This window comes from Lissotriton vulgaris, chromosome 3_1 (assembly GCF_964263255.1).
Source record: "Lissotriton vulgaris chromosome 3_1, aLisVul1.2, whole genome shotgun sequence".
Lineage (NCBI taxonomy): Eukaryota > Metazoa > Chordata > Amphibia > Caudata > Salamandridae > Lissotriton > Lissotriton vulgaris.
The window spans coordinates 189269622-189291510 of record NC_141689.1 but is presented as its reverse complement, the minus strand read 5'-3'; the positions used below and the strand labels follow the sequence as shown (position 1 = coordinate 189291510).

The following is a 21889-nucleotide window of genomic DNA, read 5'->3' as shown; positions in this document are numbered from 1 at the left end:
TAGAAACCGCAGGAGCCGACAACGGTTTCTTCCACACCTCCATAATAGGATCCGTCAAGGCATCATTAAATGGAAATAAAGGCTCAACCACAGAATTCGGAGAATGCAAGACCTCAGTGAGGATATTGGACTTAAACTCCACTGTAGGCAAAGTCAATTGAAGAAGTTCAGCAGCCTTCCTCATAACAAGATGGTAAGGAATAGAAGGAGCACCAGAGCCTGAGGGCAACTCCCACTCTGGAGAGAAATCAAGACTTCCTGAATCCGCCAACTCCTCAAAACAGCTCTCCTCCAATTCACCTTCCTCAACATCAGAATGTGAATCCAGGTACCTCTGCTCTTCCAAAAGGCGCTGAGCTTCCCTTCTGGACCTCTCCTTCACACGCCTCGCAGCCGGATCCACCTGCGGCTCCGACGGATTCGGGGCCGACGCCGGAATCGAATCCAATGGCACAGAGGAATGCCCTCGAGGACGATCTGGAGCGGGCGACGCAGGAATCGGCGTCGACGACTTCGGTGGAGCCGTAAATTGCCAATGCGGCGTCGGAGCCGGCATGTAAGGCATGAATGGAGCAGGAGGATAGGAGTGAGGAACTCCCAGGCTGAAAGCCGAAGGACCCATGGGACCCGAAGGTGCACCAGAGGGGTACCACGCCCTTGAGAAGACGCCATACATAGCGTTAAGAAACGCTGAAGGGTCCTGGCCTGGAGCAGGAAAGGGCGGCTGAAAACCATCAGGCCGGTCCTGAGGAGGGATCGGATTCGGCTCTTCAACAGGCGCAGAATCCACAACCTCCCGAGCCTCTTCCTCTTCACGGGCCGGGGACGGCGCCGGAGACGGATTCGGAGACGGATTCGGAGCCGGAGGAGGAACCGGAGCCGGAGAGGGAGACTGCCCATGCGACTCCGAAGGTGAGGCCTCACCTTCAGGCTCAGAGACTTCGAGAGTAACCACCTTCGAACGTACCTTCTTCGGTGACCTCGACCTCGACCCAGACTCCTTACCAGACCGACGTCGGGACTCATGTCTCCTCTTCTTATGTTTCTTCTTAGACTTCGAAACATGATCCGATGCCGACTTCGAAGTCAACCTCTCTCGAGAACCAGATCTCGACCTCGCCCTGGACTTCGACCTCGCCCTTCTAGAACGAGACCTCAACGACTTCTCCTTCCCAGCTTTCACCTTGGCAACCAGGAGTTTGGCTTCGCTCTCCCTCAGGGCCTTCGGGTTCATCTTCCGACATGAAGAACAATCCTCCACATCATGGTCGGAACTCAAACACCAGATGCAGTCATCATGGGGGTCGGTAATAGACATCATTTTACCGCACTCCCTGCAGGGCTTGCAGCCGGTCTTCTTGGATGACATTGTCGAAGAGACAGGATACAGAGAAGCAGAAATTTGCAACAAAATGGCAACAAAGTACCAGTTGGCTACAGAGATTCCCGATAACCGTTAGCGTCGACGACGCGGAAAAAAGGGAACTGATGTCATCACGCCGGCGTGGGCCTATTATAGGCGTCGGTGACGTCAGCGGAGTTGCGAGCGGAGCCGTGTCTCTGTGACGTCCTATCCACGTCGGCGCGAGGCTACAAAAAAAATTTCCGAATGTTGCTGGCGCAAGGGGGATATTCACAAGGTGAGGAATCCACACGGCAGATGTATCTATCAGAAAACAGGTTACTCATTCTCCTCCTTTTAATTTCAAATTTGTTTTATTGAGTTTAAGAGCAAGAAAAACAGGCATAGTAAGGCGAATAGCATGCAGTAGGTTTATGTAGCGAGCGAGACAGACAGGCACGTCTTCTCTGAGGGGCAACCAAGAAGCATATAAATCACGCCTACACAATATTGCATTGCCGACATTTAGGTGAAGATGCCATGTGGGAATTACAACCAAACAAAACAGAAGGAAAAACTCAACCCCCCACCCTTCACCCAACAGCCCCTCCCCCCCTCCCCCCACCCCGGCCAGTATGCCAATAGTTCGGAGTCTCCCTGAGTTTACTCTCGGGCTAATGTGTAGCAAGGTGTCTAAGTCTGTGGCGGGTTCTGCGGTGGTGTCGTGAGCCGTAGAATGTGAAGATATTTTGGGCATGTGATTTCGTGAAATTCCCTGGATAAGAGGGACAGGAGCGGTTGCCAGGTCTTCTGGAAGGAGTCAGTCGAATGTGTGAGTGTGGCTTGGATGCGTTCCATGCCCAGTGTGAACCACAATTTGTGTAACCAGCCAGTGTGGGTGCGTAATGTGGTGGAGCCCCACAGTGACAGAACGTGTTGTGACGCTGCCTGCATGGCAATGCCCATCTGTTTGCCACGTAGTGACCTTAAGGGAAATGTGAGTGTGTTGGGTAGCCCTAGGATAGTGTATGCAGGAAAGCGCGGGATTTCAGTTTCAAAGGTGGAGTCAATATCGTCTAATACCGCTTTCCAGTACCCTTGCAGAGCGTTGCATTCCCATAGGAGATGGGTCAGAGTGCCCCTTTCACCGCAGCCCCTCCAACACAGAGCGCTTCGAAGAGGATTGCCCTGATTGAGTCTTGTCGGGGTAAGGTGCCAGTAGATGGCCAGTTTCACCGCCGACTCCCTGGCGCTAGTATTACGAGTGGTGTGTGCCGCTCTATAGTATACGAACCCCCATTCCTTGGGCGAAAGTGTCCTTCCGAGCTCCGATTCCCAGCGCCTCTGCCCCGCTGTTTTAACCGGGCCGGCCGAGGGGGATAACATTTTGTAAAGGTCCGATATAAGGTGCCTATCCGAGTCCTTCGTAATCAGCCATTTCTCAAACTGCGTCATCGGTCGAGCGACTAGGGGAGTGCGATCCGGGTGTAGAAGCCAGTGACGAAGCTGGAAGTATTGGAACATGTGAGGTTTATTCACTCCGTAGCCGTGTGTGATCTCGGCAAGGGGGAGGAAGCCCTCTAAGTCAAAGAGATGGCCGGCCGAGCGACAGTCCGTGCTCCGCCATTGTAGAAAGGCACGGGGATCGGCGCCCGGCAGAAACTCCGGGTTATCAAAGAGCGGAGTGAGCGGGGATGGGAAAGTTGTCAGGCCCCGTTTGACCGCTACCGTGTCCCAGGTCTTCATGATGGTGCGAGTAACCGGAGATTTAAGGAGGTATCGCGGTCTATGCTGGCGGGCAAGAAATGGGATCTTCCACAGCGATGTCTGAGCCATCGCTCTGTCTTGAAAGAGCCACCTCTTTTCTGACTCAGGCCTGTACCATTCCACCAAGTAGCGGAGCTGCGAGGCCTGAAAATATTGCCTGAGGTCAGGGATCCCGAGGCCTCCCTCATCAATACGTCTGTGCGCCACCTGTTTATGCAGACGTGTGCGTTTCCTTTCCCAGATGAACTGGTGGAAGGCATTTTGCAATTCAGCAATCGCACCTGGCGGCGGCGTTACTGGGAGGGTCTGGAAGATGTACAAGATCTTGGGCAAGGCTGACATTTTTATTGCCGCTATGCGGCCCAGCAAGGAGAGGGATTGTTTTGACCATTGCGCGAGGTCGGCTCGAATTTGGGAGATAAGTGATTTATAGTTAAGGGTCACCGTTGAGTCCGTGGAAGCAGTAAGAGTGATCCCTAGGTATGGAAGCTGCGCGGAGGTTTGTAAGTCGCAGCCAAAATCAGGTGGTGGGGTGTTAGGAAGGGCGTTCTTGCCCAGGGGCAAGATCAAGGATTTCCCCCTGTTGATTTTGAAGCCCGACACCGCTCCGAAGCTCTCCAGTTCCTCCAGGAAAGCAGGTATAGAGCTGGACGGTCGGTCCAGAGCAGCGATGATGTCATCGGCGTATAGCCCCACCACGTGGGGTTCATGGCCGAATGAGATACCGCTAATGCGAGGATTGTCTCGAATTTTCTGCGCCAGGGGTTCCACATACAGGGCGAATAAAAGGGGCGAAAGGGGGCACCCCTGGCGCGTGCCTCGTTGTATTTCGAAGGGGTCCGACTTTAGGCCGCCCAGCCGGACCCGGGCCATAGGGTGGTGGTAGCAGCTCGCGATCCAGACCTGAAACCGGTCGCCCAGTTGGTACCGCTGCAGGACTTTTTGTAAGTAGGTCCAGTCGACACGGTCGAATGCCTTTTCCGCATCAACGGCTAGAAGCAGCGAGTCCGAGACCTGAAAGTGAGATTTATCCACGAGGTGCATCAATCGTTTAGTGTTATCACTGCATTGTCGGTTCGGGACAAAGCCCGACTGATCCGGCTCGAGGATACCCGGTAGACAGGGGCCCAAGCGGGCCGCCAGCACCCCTGTGAAGAGCTTTAAATCTAAGTTAAGTAAGGAGATTGGACGGAACGCAGAGCAGTGCGTCGGGGGTTTGCCCGGTTTGGGCAACACCACTATGTCAGCTGCCAGCATGTCCGGCGGAATGGAGCTCGGGCCCTCAAAAGAATTGAACAATCTCGTGAGTACCGGAGCTAGTACGTGGCCAAAGAGCTTGTAAAAGCCTGAGGAAAAACCATCAGGGCCTGATGATTTGAGCGGACGGAGGCGCGAGATGGCGGCCAGGACCTCATCAGGGCGAATGGGAGCATCTAAGGCTTCCGTTGTCGCTGGGCATAACGGTGTAATGTCCGCCGATTGCAAGTATGCGTCAATGTCGGTCGGCGAGACACTATCCTCGCTATACGGGGAAGCGTAAAAGGAGCGGAAGGCGTTAGCCACTTGTGCGTCTTCGGTGAGTGTGGTACCGGAGTCGTCCAGGAGAGTGGTGATTTTTGAGCGGTGAGTTTTGGCTTTTAAGGCACTGGCAAGAAGGCGTCCGGTGCGGTTACCTCCTACGTAGTACGTATGGCGGAGGCGAAGAGCGGCAAATTCCGCTCTGTCTGTATCGATGCCGGCCAGTTTAGCCCTTGCGGCCTTCAGCTGACGCCAGATCCTCGGGGTGCAGGTGCGGCTATGAATTCTTTCAAGTTCAGCTACTTGTGCTGAGAGGTCAGTTCTCTTTTCTTTGCGGATCTTGGCGTCAGCAGCTGCGATGGCGATCAGCTCCCCCCTGACTACTGCCTTCAAGGCCCCCCAGAGAGTCGACACTGAGACAGCTGGGGTGTCATTGGTGGCGAGATAGTCCGAGATGCATTTATGGATTTGTCGAACAACGGCCGGCCTCTGCAATATGGGTTCATTGAGTCGCCAATAGCCAGGAGTGCGTGGTACCTTGGGTATACGGAGTGTCAGCTCCACCGCGTCGTGGTCTGAAAGGGCCGCTGGGACAATGGAAACGTCGGTGATATGAGGGTGCAGTTCCGAAGAGCCTAAGAAGTGATCTAGACGCACGTATGTATGGTGTACATGGGAGTAGAAGGTGAAGCGCTCTGTGTTGGGATGTGCCGCCCTCCAGAGATCAAGAATGCCCCTCTCCAGCAGCCAGGACCTGCCCGCCTCCGAGAGTGCGCCAGTATCTCCATAGCGGTGCCCAGATCTGTCTTTATTCGTGTCCATGACCAGATTGAGGTCCCCCCCAATGAGTAGCTGAGAGGGAGGTGACTGTAGTGTCTCGGAGAGTGCAGTTTTCAGGAATAGTTCCTGACCCGTGTTGGGAGCATAGATGGTGCTTATTGTCAGCGCACTATTCCCTATGAGGAAGGAGTAGGCCAGGAGGCGTCCCTTAATCTCCCCTACCTTGGTTCCCACCCGGCCTCTGAAACGTCGGGATACTAGGATGGCCACCCCAGCTTTCTTAGACGGGAGAGAGGAAAAGTACTGTTGAGGAAAAGCCCGGGAGCGCATTCTGTGCAGATCTTTAATCAGGAGGTGGGTTTCCTGCAATAAGCAGACGTCAGCCTCCGAGTGTTTGAGGTATGAGATAACAGCTCTCCGTTTAATTGGATTGTTGAGTCCCTTTACATTGAGAGATAGTACCTTGAGTGTATCAGTCATATTGGGAGAGTTCGAAGAGACCTAAGCTTAGCATTGTGTAGCGCAGTCGTGCTCGACATGCCGTAGTCAACATCTGAAACCTGTAGGAGTCCCCTGGCATACTGGTCCCCGCCCTCTTCCCCCACCCTGCCCTGCCCGCAACATCATACCCCCCCCCAGCCCCTCTCTCCTCCCGTCCCGAGAGAACCTCCCTAACCCCAACAAGATGTGCCCCCGCAGGATCAACAGAGCCCACCCCCCCCCCCCTTCCGCCCCTCCCTCCTCCCCAGAACAAACCCCAAAACTGGAACTAGTCAGAGTCTCTGGCCTAATTGTGTATGACACAGGTCCGTAGAAAGTCAATAGAAGGGGTACCATGGTTGCGGCCGAATTAGCGGCCCCCGACCTGTCGCCCCAGGTTATTACAGCGTGAAAGAAAACCCCCAAGCATACTTAGCCTTACAGATCTGTTGCAGTGTTGTCCGCCACTTCTTGCACAGCCGCCTCCCATTCTTGAGCGACCGTGACAGGGTCCGGTTTCGGGACACGTCTCGGGGAGCGTCTTCGTCGCACTGTTTGCCAGCTGTCCCTCGGCCGCCGTGACGAGTCATCCTGTGGTCTACGTGGGGATGCGTCTCTGGATTCGGACCCCTCTGGCATTTCAATGTTCAGTAGGGCACAAGTGTCGCGGAGCGATCTGAGCTGATGGAGTGAGCCATTCCACTTAAAGATCAGGCGGAACGGATGGCCCCAGGAGTAGGGTACCCCATTGTCTCTCAAGAAGTTTGTTGCTATCCGGAAGGACTTACGCTTCTGTAGAGTGATGGGAGAAAGGTCCTGGAAAAGAGCCACGGGTTCGTCGCGGAACCGGATAGGCTGTGCCCTGCGGGCCTCCCGTAGAATGCGTTCCTTGAGGGGAAAATCCGGTAGGAAAGCCAGAATATCCGGTGGAGGGGCTGACTCCCGGCGCGCCAGGCCAACCCTGTGCGCCCTGTCGATTCGTATCTCAAAGTCCTGAGGTTCGCCCAAAATCTCCCGGAACAGTGCTTGCAAATAGGCAACCAGATCATTCTTCACTGCTTTCAACGGGACTCCACGGACCCGTATGTTGTTCCGCCGGGAGCGGTTCTCAAGGTCCTCTGAGTGCGATTGCAAGTCTACTTGTTGGTCCTGGAGTCGAAGGATCTCTTGCTGCAGCCTCTCCACCTCCATGCTGCGTGACTGGTCCGACTCCTCCACCGAGGCTACCCGCTCGCCCAGACCGTCCAGGTCTCGGCGCAGTTCCCGTTGCTCCCCCGTCAGTTCTTGTTTCAGGGTTTGAAAATCCTCCCTCAGGGTATTGAAGAGGGAGGCCAGGAAGGCTTTAGTGATGGGGGCATTGTCCTCTTCCTGTCCCCGGGGGCTTGCTTGGGGCTTCGGGGAGGCCGCTGTTTGTGACTTCTCCACTTTCGGTGCATTTTTGCTCAAGAGGTCCACGATGTTCCGAGTCCCTTTGCGGCTGGAGTGCGTCATGATGTCAAAGTTAGGAACTCGTAGAACCGGGCTGAGGGGGTAAGAGGGACTCAGGTAGCGCTCCTTTGGTGTGAGATGCAGAGTCCGCAAGGCCTGGCGGTCACTCCGGCGGGGTCGCGCAGATGTCTTCTGGAGCGGGATGTAGCGCCCCGGCAGTCTGGCGCCTAGAGCGTTGTAGTCGAGAGATAGAGGCCGGATGCGGTTCCGTGGGATTCCTTGAAGATGGGGCACCGATGACCCCTCGGAGTCAGGGGAACCCTGCTGGTGGGGGCGGTCGATGTGCAAGAGCTGCTGTGAGCGCTAGGAGCGCCGATCCCTCAGGCGTGAGCAGGCCCCAAGCCGGGGAGTAGGGCAGCAGGCTGGCCGTCCGCCGTGCTCCGGTGCCAGGGGTGCCGTCTGTCTCTCTAGAGGCCTCAGAGGTGTTTGCTTCCTGAACGTGTGCAGCGTGGTCTGGCAGAGCAACGCAGGAGTGACCTCAAGCTGGAGCTGGGGGACCTTAGTGGCAAAGCAGGGTCCCGTGTGGTTGAATCCCTGTAGTGGTCCCACGTGGCCCCCAGTCCACAGGGGGCCAGAGGTAGCAGGCCGGGGCCGCGGCGCAGGAGGGCCCAGGTGTTTCAGAGCGAGGTCGCAGCAAAGACAGGCCCCGCGCCGGGGCCTCTGGTATGGCGCTATCCCCGCGGGGGAGCCAGTAGCGGCGGGTGGTGTTCCAGCCCCGGGGCGAGGCTCTCCCTGGACACAGAGCTCTAGGCAGGGGGGGTCGGAGCTAGGTGCTGGCTGTGTGTGGTCGGCAGGTGAGGCGCGGCAGCTTTGGTTGGACCGGACTCCCCAGGGAGGGGTCCCGTCCGGTCACGGTGTAGGCCCGGACCGGGGGCTAGATTTGCGGGGACCCGCCGGATCCTCGCGCGGTCCCCGAGTGCAGAGGGCGCCAGGCGCTGGTCGCGCAGCCGCCGCTGGGATCCGAGTGTCTCTCACCGTTTCTGGTGGGGTAGCGCCGTAGGACTGCAGACCGCTCTCCCTTCTCCGGTCCCGCCGGGCAGCTTCAGCTCCGCGCCGCCATTGCGCCGGTCACCTCGGTCTCAGCAGCAGCGGGCGCAATGGGGTGACGGTGTTCCCCGCCGGTCCGGATTTTGGCCAGGGGGGTGTTGCGGTGGGGTGCCACCCAGCGATGCAAGTTTAAACTGGGTTCTGGGGGGATTTCTGCAGTTTACACCGTGCTATGGGGCATTGGGCCGGGGAGCCTCACAAAGCACGTCCGTTCAGGCCGCCAACGTAGCCACGCCCCATTCTCCTCCTTTTAAACAGGTTTCTAGCTAAAACCTATTTTGCAGCAGGGATCTACTTTTTTCCATACTGAAAAATACACCTATGAAACCTAAATGGCCTGGGGATCTCTCCTACCATTCAAAACCAAAATCTGAATGTGCCTCTGTAGATTGAAAATGTGTACTCCAACTGGTTTATTTTAACAATACCTTACATCATCTCACATCTGATGTTCACTAATAAGACCACACACTTTAAAAAGGCCATCTCCTCCAAGCCTAAGCCAATAGACTTTCCCCAAATGCATCACACTTTCAAATGGACACACACACATAAAACACCAATTAATTAGTGATTTGATCCAATTTATAGTGCTTCTGTCAGACTTGTCTTTCATGCAAGATTCAATTAACAATACACAAATAAAACTGAGAAATGTGGAGAAATGTAGAAAAGCAGTAAAGTAATCAAAAACAATAAACAAAATTGGAGAAAAAAAAAATATGCATGCAAAAGTTTCCTTCAGGAGTCTTGCTTAAAGGGAGAAGAAAAACATATGATGGATCTTATTTTATATCCAGAATCAAAAACGGGGTGAAAGGCACACAATCATTGGTCTGCAAATGTGGGTGCCCTGGATTCCTTTGGATTAAAGCTTGTGCATATTATGGTGCAGCAGATGTCTTTTGGGTCTGTAAATGTATATCTAACCCTTACTCTCGGTTGTCGCAATATTTCGCCTGATTTCACCCCATACGTATCGTTGTTGTCTCAGATAGATAACTGAGGGGGGTAGAACAGTTTGTAGCTGTGACTTGGGTGCAATAGTCTTTAAAAGGTTGAGGAGGGCGAATTCTTGTGGAATACAATGCAACTTCTGACACTTTTCAAGTTAATTGGTCACCTTTCATCAGTTGATAGCTGTATTCCGACACTAAAGCGGCACTAAATTCTTCCAGATGCTTTAATATGGACCTGGCGAGAGGATGGTATTTCATGTGTTTCTCTGGTCACTACAGCAGGACAAAAATACCTACATATTCAATTCTAGTAGGATAATCTAAATTTAGGGGAATCCCGTACCATTAAATGCATGATATGAAGTAATATTTGCATTCCATTGCTACATAATTCAGTCAGCCAAGTCCGATCATTTGATTCCATATTGCTGCATAATTAGCGGGCTATGCATATGGAAAATAATAAATGCCAGTTGTTATCCCCCAAAAAAGTCAGCAGAAAAATAAAATCAAATAATATAACTTCTTCATCCTCTAAGAGAGTGAATTAGCACAAAACACTCACGCAGTGTGTTTATCCGGACACAGTTACCTCAAAGTGTTGGTCAGCAGGCAATAGAAATAGAAGAGACTTCTAGGGCTGGAGGAAATGTTATAGCTTCCCTATGAAATAATACTCTTTGGGTTCAGTATGAAGTGCCACAAAGATAGGTTCAAAGGAGATCTGCTGTGCCCACAAACATTTCTGTGCACCAGTGGGCAGCTTAAGAGGGGGGAACGGTTAGTTTTCTAAATGATCCCGATCTGCCAGAGCCTTATAGGAAAGACAGCCACTATTATTCTGAATTATTTAACTAGCACTGTCCAGTGAAGATATCTTAGCTGGTTAGGGGCAATTCCCAAGTCCAACCAGGAACCTCACTGCAGCGATATGTACACCCTGTAACCAATCAATAGAGCTTTTAATGAATGCAATAAAAAGTCCAATTAAAAATGCATTCTTGTGTACCCACAACAGCTAAAATTCTAGGATCTACGAGCAGTGAGCATGGACAATCATTCCCACCTTGTAGAGATCGAAGTAATGCCCCTTGTGTGAAAGTTATATTACATATAGGGGCTTGGTCCACACAAATCCCTAAATTCTTAGCTTTTGTTTTCGGTTCCACAACCATTCCAAAACATTTCAATAAGGACAAAAACAAATGTATATGTTCCCTCCTCCTCCATGTCCCATTGATCATTCCATGGCTAGTTATTATCGAACACTTTTTTAAATTATGGCTAGACTGTTGGCATTAATACCGAGATCCAGAATAGTGAAACATACAATGATTATAGCACGAAAAAGCCCACTGGAAGATAAAATACAATTTTAATATTAAAGATGTACTTCACATAAACTGACATTTTAAAATGTTTACGCCTTTGCCTCAATCGATACTTTTTATTGATCTTACTTTGTCAGTGTATGAGATGGTAACTCTTTGGTCCTGCAATTAAGGGAAATGGCGGAGCCATCTGATGAAACAATGTAAAAACAGCAAACCCTGGAATGTAAAATTAAAAATTACCCATTGAAAAGGTGCTGAATCAGCGGGTAAGCAGTCCTCATGTACACGTCCTGATTGGTCAGTGCCTCGCTAAAGACTTCATCAAAATAAAAGACATGCTGAAAAAGAAAGATATCACCAGGTCAAAAGAAAATCTTCAGACTGTAGATAATGCATGAGGGTGTTTCATAGTAATAAAAGATTGATTAGGGAAAAGCAACAGGTGATTTTTTGTTGTTTATGTTTCATCAACTACGTATATCTGCTCAATAAAAAGTAGGAAGTTACAAAGAAGAAAAAACAAACCAATGCATAACCGCCACCATTCAGTGTGATTCCATAACTTCCACCCTTCACTGTATGTGTGCATGTCGCAGATGAGTTGGTGTTGGGTGGAGGTACAGTCTCGATTAGTAATGTAATGTTAAGGTAAAGCATAAGTTTGTGGAGCCTGACATGATTTAGTTATCATTTATGCATCTTAAGCACTAGTTATCATCTTGTGGTGACTTTATAGCAGTTTTGTAGAGAGATCAGTGATGAACAAAAGCAATATAGAATAGACAGTGGACACTGATTCCAGCAAGGTGAGGTGAACTCGTCAACCTGTATTCACAAAGACTGGGATTAGGAACATGACTTCAAGAAGAGTGTAGTTTTAGGAGGTTTCCTGAAACTAGGATAGTTTTGTTCAACTCTTCAGAATATTCCAAATTTTGGATCCCATTACTCCAACGCATCAGACACCATTTTTTAGGTCTCGCACTGCGATGCGATGCAGGGCGAAGCCCTGCTGTCGCAGAAGAGGCCTATTGTCGGCGGTTCTGCTTACAAGGACTAAAAGAGACAAGAGACTGGCATGCGCAGCCTGACGGAATCGGATCAGGTTGCGCGCACGTTCACCATCTCCTGTCTCCCTTTTAGCTCCTTCTAAGCAGACACTCACACGCACACGCACACACACACAAGCACACATACACACACACACACACACACACACACACCCTCCCCCCTACAACTAAACCCCACTCTGCACACAGACACGCGCACACACAGATCCCCCCCTACCACTCCCCCTCACTCACCGGGCTCTTTCCGCGTGTACCTCTCCCTCGGCAGCAGGTCAGTCTCGATGTCTTCTCCGGCGATCCTCCTCAGCTTGTGTGCACGCTCACGGCGACGGCGTCTCGTGCACTCCCATCGCGCTTTCAGTTTCGCGCCCGGCGTTGCCCTCACTTCGCTCCCACCACTCGACTCCCTTTCAGTTTGCCAACCCCCTTACTGCCGTCCCTACCTCTTCAGGGGCTCTTCTGGGCTCACTACTGGGCAGGGCGCAGGTTCAGGATGACTTTCAGGCTCTTGTGGGTCAGGCTGTCGTTCTTGCGGGATATGGATGGTCTTGTCAGGCTCCACAGGCCCGCGGGGCATGCCGATGGAGGAGCAGCCCATTGAGGAGCTTTCCTTGAGCACGGCGTTGCCCAGCGCCTGCTTCACCGTGACAACCGCACGAGCCAGACTGAGGGCCCCTTCTATGACTGGCGATAGGACGTAAACATAGAAGAGAGACATAATAAACTAAATTGTTCTACAAACAGTAACAGCAACGACAAAAACCTGCACCTACGGCAGAATATATGTGCCATCAAAAAGCCACAGATTGTGACCAAATTAAAATCTCACTGAATGAACGTGTTTCGCGGGAATGACGAAACCAGGAAAGCACAAGAGAGAAAGCTAATCCATCACAAACAGAAATAAAACGTATGCAAAATAGGAGCCTGGACTGGTCTATGAACACATTCGACAACACTATACAGAGAAACTAATCTCAATAACAATAATCTCAGTAACAAAAAGGATAGGAGGCAAATAACAAATACTAATTAAATTACAAAAAACCCCTATACATACAGCCCTAAGTACCACGCATCAGGACGTTCCAAAATTACAGCACTGAATAAAATATGCACTGCGCTATGCCTGGAAAGAAATTTAACCTACCGGCGCGGGGCATGGAGGACTCGTTGCTATGGTGAACACTGGATAAACTGTATCTTTCCCGTGCGCAAAAAAGATATTGCTCTCTCTACAAGCCGTACCGGCCTCTAAGGCACATTGTAGCTGCTGGTTCTTCCAGGGTGGGTGGGGCTGCTAACTCGAGTGTTGGGCCACGAACTTCTGCTGCACCCCTGCCAGAACGGACACCTAGGGAACAGCTCGCTAGGACAGTTTTCGGCCAGCCTCCTGTGTCGCGTCCTTGGCCGCCGCCGAATGGAGCAGCCCGAGGTGAGAGTTTGTTTGTTCTTTGTGTGGGAGTCGTGTAGGGTGACCAACCGTCCGTAAATTTCACGGACCGTCCGTCATTTGAGTATGATGTCCACAAGTCGTCCGTAATTTGGGGATCTCAAATTACGGACGCCTTACAGACAACATACTAAAATCTAAATGGGAAATCTGAGTAAGGAATGCAGTTTCCCATGCAAGAGGCCCCGTGAGTTTAAAAGTTTTCACTTGGGGTCTCTCGCAGTTATCTTTTAAACTGAAGAGGCTCCCTGCAGAGGCCCCTTCCGGACTCTCTCGCAGTTATCTTTTAAACTGAAGAGGCTCCCTGCAGAGGCCCCTTCCGGACCTCCCTCGTGCAGACTTTGGAGTGATCAGCTACACTCTCAGTGTCATTCTGAGAGTGTAGCTGATTAGCACTTATAGAATGACAATGGGCCCAATTGTAGTGACAGCATGTGGTGTGCCTTCTCCTGTATGGGACTGTCTATGGCAAAGCATTCTGCTTTTGTCTTGGCGCCATGCTGGAGAAAATAAAAATAAAATAACTAACAGCGTTTTCACTGTACATTTAAAAGACAGCTTTCAACATACAAATAAAAAAATACTATTTATTAATCTGTATTGTTACTAGCACAAATCTTGATTGCAGAAAGGGCCCGATGTCGCTTTGCAAAGTTGCGCGCATACTGAAAAATGTGAAGTGCACGATTGGCTCAACCTTATATAAACTTATTTTGACTTGTATTTATTTTGGTTGTCTATTTACTTACTTATATATTATTGTGCCACCTCCTCCGATTTGTCTGTAAAACCTATGTTTTGTCCCAAATTTTTGTCCTGAATTTTGACCCTTTGTCCTGAATTTTTACACTGACCGTCCTGAATTTACACCATGCCAGTTGTTAACCCTAGAGTCGTGGGATAAGATGTTGAGAGGCAAACCTAAGCCTCCTACTAGGAATGTAATGTGTGGCAATCTTCTGAATGATGGGGTGGAGTCCGTTTTAAAAATGTATAAAAGGAGAGAAAAAACTGCAGGATGGAGCGGATTCAAAATTATCAATTGATAAGTAAAAGTATTCAGCAACGAAAAAGGACAAGGTGATAGCTAAGAAGTGAATGATGAATGATAGCAGGGAACTTCTAAACGTAGCTTGCTTCATGTAAATGAAGACAAACTGATGTAATATTTGAAACACTACATAAGCCATTAAAATCTATGCCTGATACAATTCAACGCATTGCTGTCACTGAATGGGAGACTGAAATGGCCCTCATTAAAGACAGGTGGCTTTTTTATTGTTAAAGATGCTCAGGCTCCACATTGAAGAACATTCTTTCATTGCCATGAAGCACAAGCACGTTCCCAGCAAATGCACACAACATTTCAAGGTCGGTGTTATCCAGGACAGTGTTTCATGGACATGATGAAAGCTGCTGTGGGCATTATTACTATGAAAGTATGCTAACAATTTCAGCCACTTTAAATCTACACTTTAGACCACGAATCAAACTGTCAAAGACACAGGAAGAGACATCCCCAGTTCTTAAGGACAAGAAGTCAAAAATGAAGTGAGAATCGCACACCTCAAAGACACCAACTTTGACAACAGAGTGATAAGTCCTTTAATCCAACAGGAATCCTCACAAAACAGTTCACTGAACAGATCCATAATCAGAGAAACCCATACAAAGATATTCCGTCACAATGACTGCAGTCACTGAGTGACCCCAATAAGATGCTAAAGGAAACCCCAGTTTGCCAAAAGAATAGCAAATCCTTACAAATACCAGAAAAGCACTATTGAGAGGCTGATAACAAAAACAAACAATGTAGTGAAGTTCATCAAATGTCTATATTCTATTTTAGTTGTCTCCCTATTATGATTGTTTACATAATATCCATTGATTTGGTCAGTGCCACTAATAATAATAATAATCACAATTATTTTAGAGATTTGGTAAAGAAGTGTTTTTATTAATATATTTGTAGGGTCATTATTCTTAACATCTTCTCTACAAGGAAAAGTAGAAGAGGCTAAGAAGACGGGCATTATCTTAGTCAAAGAAGCGCATGTGTTTTTGCTGGTTATAGATGCTTTGGGCACTGTGCCACTGCTGTCCAGTGCCACAGTGCGAGTGCTCCCTATGGTAAATTGATGTATGAATTAGTGATTCCATGATTGGTTGGTTTGGTTTACTTGTGAGACCCTAGTACAGTGCACGGAGTGTGACCAGGACTTGGGAACAAAATGCTACTGGTGGGCTTGCAGCACTGGTTGTGCCACCCACAGAAGCAGCCTTTAAAAGTGTGTCCCAGGTGTGCCATTGTAGAGCCTGTGTGCAGTCTGGTACTGCAATGGTGACTGGGCAAGTGCACCCAATTGCCAGTCCCTAAAACCTTCCCTTTTCTGCATATAAGTCACCACTATGGTAGGCCCAAGGGTAGGGTGCATTGTAGGTAAAAAGTAGGACATGCCCTGATGTGTGTGGTATGTCCTGATAGTGAACTACAGCCATTTTCGTTTTTCCCTATTGCAAGGCTACCTGTTCCCCATAGGCCAGAATGGACAGTTTGATTATTACATTTTAGAATCCTAACTGACTCGGGGAACTAGGAGAAATTCGAGTTTAGTATGCCTGAACTCAGAATGATAAAATACATCTTTTAGTGAAGTTGGTTTTAACATTCTGTGTTTGAAACTACCACTTTTAGAAAGTAGGTATTTTCTTGTCTAACCATCCAAGCCTGCCTCTGCTAGGTTGTGTATTCCTTGTCTGGCGTTTGAGTGACAGGGGCTGGGGGATTCCAGGAGACAGGGAGAGTCAGCACAGGGCTGACTAGAGAGATCTGCATGCAGATGGGAGAGAGGAGTTGCACCTGGGACCTGAAGAGGGTTGTGCCTTCCCTCCACAATGCTGGCTCCACCTCCTGTGGTGCGTCTGATGTCCCTGGCCTGCACTGTAAAAGGAAAGAAGGAGTCTTGTCAACAAAGTGCTCCAGGACTGACCAGAACTGGTTTGGACTAGGCAAAGGCTCTCTGCCTTCAAAGAACAAAGGGGAAATGAGTATAAAAGTGGGGACCCAGACCCCAGAACTTTAGATCACTTTTGGGAAACAAGAAGAAACCTTTGCTGAGGAGAGGAACCAGGGAGACTGAGGAGAGACTATCCCTAAGCGTGAGGGATTGGCCTGCAGTGGGTGCCTGACTACCAAAGAGAGGAGAAAGGACTTTGTGCTACTTTCATTCAACTTGTGAAGTATCTCCAAGAGCTTGAGATAGTGCTTGCCTCCTGCTGAAGTCTCAGGAACAACAGACTTCACCCACCGGCTCCCAAAGAGTTCTTTGTAAGTGCCTGCAGTTGTGTTGGGCTTTCTGAGGGACTGCGTGTCGCAAGAAACTGGAAGCGCGACTCATGAAGAAGAAGAGTGTCGCCGCCACTGCCGCTGTTGCTTGACAACGCAAATGCGCCTCACATCGCCGGAGAAGAGGATCAAATTTGCACCAGACGCCGCCGCATCAGCCATCGTCGCGTCGCTGGGAAAGCGTGCTGCTGCTGCAGCTGTCGCATCGTTGCCAAAGCGTCTTGCATCGCCGGAGAAGAGGATCGATGTCGCATCAGATGCCGCACGGCCGTCGGGCGTGCACGCATCGTGTCGCATCAAGGAGAGGACGCCATTTTGGTTTCATTGCACCAGGATCTTCATCGCATCAAGGCGTTGCGGGCCACATCGCCACGGAAGAGCAGTAAGAAACCAAAGCATCACCTCCCCATGCTGAGAAGAACCAACACATCCCCTACGCATCAGTAGGGACTAGATGCATCATGATTCTTGCGTGTAAGGCACCAACCATTACCTTCCCTGGAACACTTTCGTTGTATAGCGTTACGCATCCAAAGGTACATTGAACTTAAAGTGTCACATTTTACATCTTAAGAGAACTACGCTAATTCTACCATTTTTAAAGTGCAGTATTGCGTATTTTTGTCGTTTGTGGTCTTGTGTTAAGTCTATATAAAAATACTTATTTCTATACTACAACTTGTGTGGTGTCCATCTGTAGTGTTGTCACTGGGTTACTGTATGTGTTCACAAATACTTTACACACTGCCTCTGAGATAAGCCTGCCTGCTCGTGCCAAGCTACCAAGGGGGTGAGCAGGGGTTATTTTAGGAGTGTACTCCCTTACACTGACTAGATGCAAGGGTCCCTATTTGGTCAGAGGTACCTACTTCTGCCAACTAGAGACCCCCAAATCTAACAGGAGAAAATGGGTCAGAAATGAAATAGACTAGGAGGAAAAAGAGACCAATTAGAAGACAGAAAGGCAGATAACAGTCTGAAACTGCCAAAGATGGGGTATTGCTCTTACTTTCCTTTCTATACTTGCAAATCCAGAAAGAACCATCATAAAATAAATGAAAAGGGACGCGGCATATGTTGTTGTAGGTCACACAGAGTCATTGAAACCTGCTATGCACCACAGGTCCATTAATGTCCTGATAACCTCCTGAATTCCCCAACATTCCATCTTATCCTTTCTCATCTTCAACTTCTTCATGGAGCCCCAGAGGCCCTATTCACACCAAACAACATCAGAGACCACCAATAGGCAGATGGCACACAACTTTTTTTGAAAGGTCTCCTCTGCTCTGGCCAAATGGTGTAAAACAGCTTGAATCTCATCAAGACCTGGATGTTCAGCACCTATCTGAAGCTTAACTCCACCAAAACTAAATTCATGTTGTTTGCCAAGAACAAGCAACAACTAGTACAAATCAGGATTCAAACTCCAACTTTCACCCAATGCCAAGTCTCTAGGATTTACGCTGGACACCGGTCTCCCATTTAAGGAACTCATCACTAAGAAAACTAAGATGCCTGGTTCAAGTTCTCTCTAATAAAAAAGTGAAAACATATTCTCCCAGAAAGTGACTTCAAAACTGCCATTCAAGTATTTTTTTCTCTTGCAACTGGGTGGTAGCAATGCCCTGCTAATCGGCAAGCTTCCAAAACTACACACTTGTCCCCCACAATGCCATCCTATATGCAGCAGAATGCATCATAAAGGGCCTGAAGAAATATGTCTACATCACACAACTCCAATGGTCGTTCTTGCTAGCCCTCACTATATTCAAAATGAGGCTGCTTCATCTACAAAGCAATCAGGACTGGCGCACTGCCTATCTTGCAGAGGAGCCAGGTTCCCGTTCACACACCCACAGCCAGAACAGTGCCAGACTAGAGATGAAGGGCAAAGGCTTTATCTGTAAACCTAGGATCTGGAATAACATCGGTTTAGAGAAGAGCTGAAGACACAACTCTTTAAAGAACACCATATGATGATACAATAACAGTCCTCTTTGGCACTTGGAAACCAGCTACCCCTCCAACCACACACTGACTGGGTCTTCACCTTGGACCCTGTATTAGGGCCAGCTGCTGTCAGCTAGGTGTGTGCTATATACATAATGCATACATACAGAGACTCTTGTAATGCTTATATACGAGTAGTGAAAGTGTGCCTCCTTCTGTCGCCACAACCTGCTGCTTAAATGTTCACATATTTTAAACCATGGTGTAACTATTACATGGGAAGAGATGTTTTGTTAGCGACATTCACCGGTCAACAGCTTCCCAATGAAAACTCTGATACCTGTGGATATGATTATCTTGAACTAGTGTTACAATACTCTACACATGCTGATGACATCTTGCTAACAGGAAAGCAGCTACTTTACATAACAAACAACCCCCAGATATATTAAGTGAAAGGAAAAAAACTCGTTTTGCGTCTTTTGCATGTAAAATCCAAAAATGGACCCATATTTCCATGTGTTAAAGTATATTAATTTGGGCAGAAAATTGTCTTTATTTCTTACAGCTGTATTTAATGTCTTTGCCAAGCAGACTGCTTAAGAAGAGTTTATCTGGGAATTTACATATCAATTCCTTGGTCAACCAGGCCTCCAAAAGCAATAGAGTTCTTAGTTGCCTTATGGGTGAAGTTGCTATGTATACTCCTCAATAATATTTCCAGCTAAGATCTGGATGTTCTTGTTGTGCCTTGTACTATGGGTGTTCCGATAGATAGATAGATAGATAGATAGATAGATAGATAGATAGATAGATAGATAGATAGATAGATAGATAGATAGATAGATAGATAGAGGGGAATGAAGGCTTACCTCTTTCATCAATAACACCTAGTGATTCAAAGCAAGAGAGAATTGAGAATTATGGCAAACTGACTATAGTGTCACAGGAAAAGTATCTTTTATCTAACTTCACAAATTCCAACTACAGTGCCCCAGTATTTAAGCATGACCAGCAAGGAAAGTAGAAACCCTTTCTTGGTCTGTGTTTTGGTGGATGGTGCATTTATTTCCTACGGGAAAGGTGGGTTTAGCCCAGTTCTATTTGAGCTAATGTTTGCTTTTAAGAAAATCGTTAAGAAATGTAGTAGCACTTTTCCTTCGATTCCTATATTTATGTGCAGATGTCATCAAGGCCTTTGAAATCCACACACATTTCGATTCTAATTCAAAGCATTTCTTTTGTCAGTTCAGTAGTGGTTAAATTACGCATTCAGAATATATCCATATAAGATCAAACACAGCTAGACAACCCACCCTGGTTGTTCTATGAATATTATTTTTTCTGATTTCCTGATAATGTCTTGGCCCATATAAATTGAAATAAGCAAGGCAGAATTTAGCAAATTACTTTAGACAAGCAATAACTCCGAGCCATGAAGCTTCACGTTTTTCCATGTTTTAGTACAGGGTGGAAAGTAAATTCAGATATGTTTATATACAGTCAGAATTAAGTAAAACTCTAAATATTTGATCATTTTTTGGCCAATTCAAAATAAAAAGTATTAATTTCCGAAGTACACTTTGTATGGGATAATTACAAGCTCTATATTTAGCATAGGTAATTTTAAACACAACGTAATTGTCAATTAAAATAGTTTAATAATTTTGTATGGATGAGGATGAAAATGTTATGGTAAACTACAGACTATCTGGCAGATGCATCAACGTAGCCTTTTGCTATTCCTAAATAGCGATTTTTAAGGAATCGCTATTTAGGAATAGCAAAAGCCTATGCATGTAGGAATCGCTATTAAAATAGCGATTCCTTAACATTCCTTAATTGCTACTCGCAAATTGCTAGTCGCAATTAAGGAATGCTGTCCCATTCATTCCTATGGGCCTACAGGCCCATAGGAATGTATTGGAGATTGCATGAGCAATTTGCGAGTACCAGTAGATACTCGCAAATTGCTCATGCAATTTCAAGGGTGCAAGGGTGTCAAAATGACACCCTGTTGCACCCCTGAAATTGATCTATGCACATATGTTGCACACACACATGCCCTAAGGGCATGTGTGTGCGCAACATGAAACTTTGAAAAATGCACAAAAGTGCTTTTTTTAAAGTTTTAGCAAATTACCATGAAGTCCAACTTCGTGGTAATTTGCTCCCCCTATTAGCGAATTCGCTATTTTTTTTACTTTCATGCATTGCATTTAAGGAATCTCAGTTTGGGATTCCTTAAATGCAATCGCAATTTAAGGAATCTCAATTTAGAGATTCCTTAAATTGCGATTTTTGCATTTGGGATGATGCATCCCAAATGCAAAAATACCGGGAGCAAAGGGGCAGATTCTGAGAATCTGCCCATTTGCTCCCGGTATTTACTTTGATGCATATGCCTGTATGTTTTTTGGGGGTTCTCAGATGTATGCTGCACTTAAATGTCATTAGTGCAGCAATATCACAGTTTTTAAAGTTACATTTGGCCTGCTTTAAAACTTAAAGGAGCCACACAAAGAAAGAAATATTCATAGTTCTTCGTTACTGTGTCATAAGACCCTCACAGGTAGGGTTCCCCAGAAGCTTTAAGTAGCTAGATATTGTAGTTTGTGGTGTCAAGAGTTTCCCACATGGACATTTTCGTTGTCCCTATGTCAGCCTAACTATGCACGTTGTAGGCTGCTTCTGCTTTGCACACGCTACCGAAGTACCCACTTGTTTTTGTGCCATATTGTATTTTCACATATACTTAGCACACATTTTTTGTCCTTTTCCTACCATTTAGTCTCCACAACCTAGGCAAGGTCAAAAACCACTGCTTTTTAGGTCTCGCCTAGGCAGCGCGCATGCGCTGCTCTAGGAGATGACCTTTAGAAATTGGTCAGCTCTTTTCAAGCATTCGTGCTTGCGCTGGCATCCGCATTGCGGGAGCAAGCAAGGGCGCGCAGGGGCCATCTGTTTTCAATTAGCGTGGCCCCTCCACTGCCTGTCTCGCTCGCCCTTGTCACCATTTTGTATTAATTTCTTAAGCAAACGTTTCATGGCTGATTGAAAGGTGTGAACGTTTTAGAGAATGCGCGAGTTGACAAAGAATGTTGTATGCATTTATAAACATTTAAGCATTACCCCATTTTGAAATAACGAGCAGCTCCGCATTTCCCGGACAGTTAAAGATATACCAGGGAAGCCACAGATTGTCTTTGAAGCCGGCAGCGTACAGACTGCCAAGACAAAAACATTACCAGGTGCGCAGCTCATGCCTGACCGAGACGACGTGTGAACTGCCGGCCGCACCTCTCTGCATTCCATTCGTGCATGCCCTCCCCAGCAGAGCCCGGCTGTCTGA

The 21889-nt window shown here is 48.0% G+C and overlaps 1 protein-coding gene across 3 annotated transcripts in view; it reads right to left on the bottom strand.

Moving 5' to 3' along the window:
• Nucleotides 1-21889, bottom strand: part of KIF24 (kinesin family member 24) — a 411488-nt gene that overhangs the window by 265682 nt on the left and 123917 nt on the right. For all 3 annotated transcript variants that reach the window (XM_086960290.1, XM_086960289.1, XM_086960291.1), the window contains one exon: nt 10956-11053. In XM_086960290.1, the coding sequence (XP_086816416.1) occupies nt 10956-11053 (98 nt within the window). The remainder of the gene's footprint in view (nt 1-10955; nt 11054-21889) is intronic.